Source organism: Colobus angolensis, unplaced genomic scaffold (assembly GCF_000951035.1).
Source record: "Colobus angolensis palliatus isolate OR3802 unplaced genomic scaffold, Cang.pa_1.0 Scaffold74, whole genome shotgun sequence".
Taxonomy (NCBI): Eukaryota; Metazoa; Chordata; class Mammalia; order Primates; family Cercopithecidae; genus Colobus; species Colobus angolensis.
Window position 1 is genome coordinate 9,332,579 of NW_012121154.1, and position 5,694 is coordinate 9,338,272.

A 5,694-nucleotide genomic window follows, 5' to 3' on the forward strand; every position below is an offset into this window, starting at 1 on the left:
AAAAAAAAAAAAAAAACCAAAAAAAGGGAGAGATAGAATGAACCCTGCAGGACTGTATTTGAATTGGAGCTATCAATGCAAATTGATGGTGTATAATATATCTAGATAGCTATAGAAATAAATATAATTGTAAACAGCCAAATATACATTTTCTAGCTCTGCTCACTGAAAAGGTCTGGGGTTAACAACACCCCAGTTGCAACAAGCACATCTTGAACTCAGATTTTGGTTTCTATATACTACTCTTCTTGAAAAAATAGTTGATTCCAGGCTAGGACAGAGGAAATACAAGTTGAATCCAAAACATTTTGTTGTGCCAGAAAGTAAGAAAATGCTCAAAGACTGATATAGATATGTCAGAAGCAACGTTAATTGCTCAAAGGGGTTCCATGGCCAAAATTAAGTCGATCTGATCATCAAAATAAATAATGACAGCAAAAAATTGAATAAAATAGAAATCTATGAGTAATGCCAACTAATAAAGGTAGAAGGAATGAGTTAGAAAAATAACCACTTGGGAATCATAACAATAATTAGGGCAAGAATAATCTATAGATGCTAAAGCTAGAAGGTGAAAGCAGGATAATAACTGGGTCATGGCCAGGCCTCCACATCCACAGATTCCATATTTGTGGATTTAACCAACCTCAAATTGAAAATGTAGTTAGGCTTCCTATGCTTTGCACCTGTACTGAACATGTACAGGCATTTTTTTCTTGTCATTATTCCCTAAGCAATACAGTATAATAATGATTTACATAACATTTATACTGTTATTAGGTATTAAAAGAGGATTTAAAGTAAATGAGAGGATATGCATGGGCTATATGCAAATATTATACCATTCATACACAAGACTTGAGCATACTCAGAGGCTGGTATCTTGTGGGGGTGTGGGGGTGGTGGTGGGTGGGGGTATCTCAAAACTAATCTCCCATGGATACCAAGAAACAACTGTGATTTTGTTTGTTTTGTTTTGTTTTTAAGAGAGACAGGGTAGGTCTCACTCTGTCTCCCAGGCTGGAGTATAAATGGCAAGAGAGCTAAATTCCAATTACTGCAGGCAAAGAGGGTCAAAAACTGTGGCTGCTCCAGGCAGGTTTAGTTTTACCACTGATTGCTATATGACTCATGTTGGCATTAATAAACAGAAGTAACTACCTCAAAGGATAGTATTGATAAAATTAATTTATCAAAAGGAACACAGGTTACTGAGACTCAGATGTTTAAGTAATTCCTCCTGTTGCCTTGTTTTAGGGAATAAAGATACAGTAAAGGCAGTAGGGATGAGAGATTTATTTAAAAAACAAATATTGTAAAATTCTACTTACATTTTTAAAAGGGAAATTAATTCTATTTAACTTTAAAACATGCACAAAAATAAACAGGATGCAAAAAAAATTGCATTTTGATTTTAAAATAAACATATATACTAAAATCACCATCCCTCATCAAAAATAGAAAGCAGAAAGTAGCTAGTATTACGAATTAAAGTATTACTGTATAGGAAGAAATTATATTTTTTAGTATTATACACACACACACAAAATCTACCTTCTGACATTTACAATTCATGCATATAATACTCATTTCATAAAACTAGAATTAACGCTATTTTCTTAGATCAACCCAAATACCACAAATCAAAGGCACCTGGAAGCAAGGTTAGTAGTATCTTGAAAACAGGAGACATACGTCTCTATACTGCTTTTACTTCTTCCATGATAGAAGCAGTATTTCCTAGACATGCACAGTGCGCCCTTGGCAAGGAAAAAGCCCTAGAAGCTTGGAACTGTTGAAAAGAACCTTGGCCCGAGAGTGGTGGCCTCCTGGCTCTGCTGTTATTAGTGATTACAGTGTTATGAAGAATAAATTAAGATGAAATAAGTGAAAATGTTTATTTGTAAATTGCAAATATTGTAATAATTTATTAGCTTACTCCTAGATTTTGAAAAACTGTTTACCAAATTGAGCATAAAAATAATGAGAGAACAAGCTGGGCATGGTAGCTCATGCCTGTAATCCCAGCACTTTGGGAGGATGAGGCGGGCGGATCATGAGGTCTAGAGATCAAGACCATCCTGGCCAACACGGTGAAACCCCTTCTCTGTTAAAAAAAAAAAAAAAAAAAAAATTAGCTGGGCATGGTGGCGCATGCCTGTAGTTCTAGCTACTCAGGAGGCTGATCATTTGTGACTGGGAGGCTGAAGCTGCTGTGAGCCATGATCACACCATCTCACTCCAGCCTGAATAATAGAGTTAAGACCCGTGTCTCAAAAAAAAACATTTTGGAAAAACTGAAGCCATCAATTCAGAAGGTGTCAGATTATATCATCAATCAAGTTTAATCACAACACTTTATCACATTTACAGTTTCATGTTACAAAGGCTCACAGAATTAATTCTGGAGAAAATAGTTCAAGGGCAACTACTATATCGAAGTCACTTCACATTAGCTAATATAAAATCACACTGGCAAACTATTTTAAAAATCACACGTACTTTGTTAGGACCATCCCTGGAACGCAGTGTTCCTGCGTTCCAGGCTGTCTCTTCTGGTCGAATAGTTTCACACTGAGGTTCATGGTTTTGTATTCCATCTTCACTGGTTTTAGCAGTCTTTTTCCCATCAAGGGATACATAGCCATTGTCAGTTTCAGTTGATTTATCAATTGAATTCTTTGCTTTCTTTGATCTAAAAATTAAAATATGCAGAAGAATGTTTGGACTTAGCTTATTTTGGATAGGTTACTGATAGCAATTATAATCTGTTAATAATTACATCAGATAGCTACTTCTCTAAATTTTAATGACCATCCTATTTGTATAATAAATAATTTAGAAATATATCTAACAGCTAAAATAAACATGTAAATTAATGTCTCCTATTTCAGCTTACTTTAAAGGTTTTGAGGTCTTACAGACAACAATTCTAGGAGACATACCCTAACTTATCAAAAAATTCTTAGTAAATCAAATGGTCTTTGAACAAAATCTAGAAACAAAATTTTGCCCATTTCTGGTTAAAAATATATTTTGAAGTTTATTTAAAAAATGATCTGTCAGGTTAAGTTGCAATTCATGGTTTAACTTAGTTTGATAAATTCATTTTAGTATACAACTCATTTTAATATACAATGAAGACACAGTCTTTTGTAACATATAAAGATATAAAAAAAGGAAAATTTTAAATAAGTTTCTAAATATTATAAGAAGTGAAAAAGAACAACACAAAGAAAATAAAAGAGTAATCTCTTTCACCCACTGAAATAATCTCTGGAAAAGATATTAGTAATCATGCAGCTTATAAATATCTAAAGGGCTAGAATTGAGGATATTTATAAGAATAAATTTTTTTTCAACATACAAAATATAACATGGGAAATAAGACGTTTTTTACTAACAGGCAAACACTTGAGTCCTCTTCAAAGACTACAGCGGGTGAAAGAACAGTTATTCAAAGGAAATGGTTAGTAGAAATATGAAGTTAGTCCCACACAAAATTAAAATGTGCTCAATGCAGATTAAGTCTATCATAAAACATTTTTAAAGCAATTATATTTAAATAAATTCCCTTGAATTTTTGTTGGAGGTATCAGTTTTGTAAGTAAGGAAAAATAAAAATAGTATATTGCCTTCAGTTAGGTCAAAAACCAAAAGTTTTAAAAAAATGCACACATACCAAAAAACCCCACATTAGTTTTAACACTAAGTTACTCAGTTCTATTGGAATCTGTATTTTAGAACTGAGCAGGACCTAAAACTCACCTATTCTAGAGAGAATTCTACCACTGAACCACCCATGCACCCAAAACTCACCTATTCTAAATGCTCATTTTGGAAACAAGGAACAAGAACCAGTCTAAGTGACTTATTTAAGGTCACGCAGCCAGTTAGAAGCAAAGCTCGCACTAGAGTACAGACCTTCTGACTATTAAGTTAATTATATTCTCCACACTACCTCAAACTGCCCACTCTCCGGGAAACTGCCTGTTAGGATTTCTTAATGCACTCATCAACCTAGAAAGTTTGTCTTATGCAAACTGGCCTCTTTCCTTCCTTGTCCTTCTTCTGCAAGGTTCCAAAAAGACCATCATTTCCCATATGCTCTACAGAGCTCCAATGCTTTTTAGTCATTCAGAGCACATCTTCACAGAGTTGTAAGACTGAAAAGTCAGATCCCCAGATCCTTTACTTTCTGTATGATCCTCAAAAGCATGGAGAGACCAAGGGAACAATAAGCCATAGGATAAAGAGGATGGGGAGAGGGAGGAACATGAATTACAGAAGACAGGAAAATGGGCAAAAAATAGAAAATAAAAGATGCAGAGGAAACGTGTTACTTTCTCTGTCTGGGAGAGAAAGTGACAGAAACATTAGTTATTAATTATTTCCTTTACCTCTCCCTTGAACACTGTGCAATGTGCAGATGTGGAAAAAGACCAAGTGACGTTAACTTACTTGATATCCTGAAAATGTCAGAAACTCAAAGATAAGAGAGAGAGAATGTACTGGAAAGGTATTTAAAAAGGTTCATGAAAATCAGACTGGGTTGAGAAGGGAGAGGAAAAGGGGGATAAATTAGGTCAAAGAAGATGGAAAAGTTGGTAGAACCATTAATCAGACAATATATGCAAGAAGAGAAATTTATTTAGGAAGAAAGATGGAACACTCTGAGAAATGTTAGTAGGCAGCTGAAAACATGAGCCTGGAGGCCAACAGTCGAAGTAGAAATAGTGGCTGAAAATTTGGGAACGTGTAAAATGAACCAGACTCTATAGGGTTAAAAAAGGGTGAGTTAGGGGGGTGGGGGTAGGCCAGTAAAAGGGTCTTTGAGTCTGTAATAACTGTTGCTTTAACCATTTTTCTAAGGAGAATGTATTCTTTCCTTAACAGGGCAGGGTAAATACTATGTGAAACCAGGAGAAAGAGTACCGGCAGCATTCATCCCAAATGATACCTTTCAGCTATCTCTCACCTCCTCCTGTCCTTACCTCTGCTTCCTTCCAATCTTCTCTGGGTTGTTTCTCTCCCCACTATCTCCTCCAAGTTCATGTTACACTCTCAGGAGACAAGAACAGTAATTTACTAAGCTGTAGTAGGTATTTGATGCTTTTCATGAACCCTATGGAGGTAAGTTGCAAACTAAGCTACAGTGGCAAAAGAAAAATGCTAAATGTAAGTATTACTCTCAGAGTTTACAAACAGAGGCAGCCTGGTAGCAGCTGGTAATGAAAGCACTTGCAAGAATATCAATGGAGGGGGGACAGCAAGAGCAGCCCAGTGATAGTCAATAATGGAAGCCCATTTAGGAACAATATTAGAGAAGGGTACCAGATGCAGCCTGGCAGGGTTAGAAGTTGAACTACATAAAGGCGACAATTGGAATACGTAAACATATTGAGGATAATGGGAATCCAATTTTTCTCACTGATAGAGAAAGAAGATATAAAAATAAGAAGAGGCTGGGTGCGGTGGCTCAAGCCTGTAATCCCAGCACTTTGGGAGGCCGAGACCAGCAGATCACAAGGTCAGGAGATTGAGACCACCCTGGCCAACACGGTGAAATCCCATCTCTACTAAAAACACACAAAAAATTAGCTGGGCGTGGTAGCGGGCACCTGTAGTCCCAGCTACTCGGGAGGCTGAGGCAGGAGAATGGCGTGAACCCAGGAGGTGGATCTTGCAGTGAGC

General features: G+C 36.2%; 1 protein-coding gene across 3 annotated transcripts in view; it reads right to left on the bottom strand.

Moving 5' to 3' along the window:
• Window positions 1–5,694, bottom strand: part of PHTF2 (putative homeodomain transcription factor 2) — a 168,252-nt gene that overhangs the window by 35,645 nt on the left and 126,913 nt on the right. For all 3 annotated transcript variants that reach the window (XM_011927709.1, XM_011927708.1, XM_011927710.1), the window contains exon 8: window positions 2,503–2,695. In XM_011927709.1, the coding sequence (XP_011783099.1) occupies window positions 2,503–2,695 (193 nt within the window). The remainder of the gene's footprint in view (window positions 1–2,502; window positions 2,696–5,694) is intronic.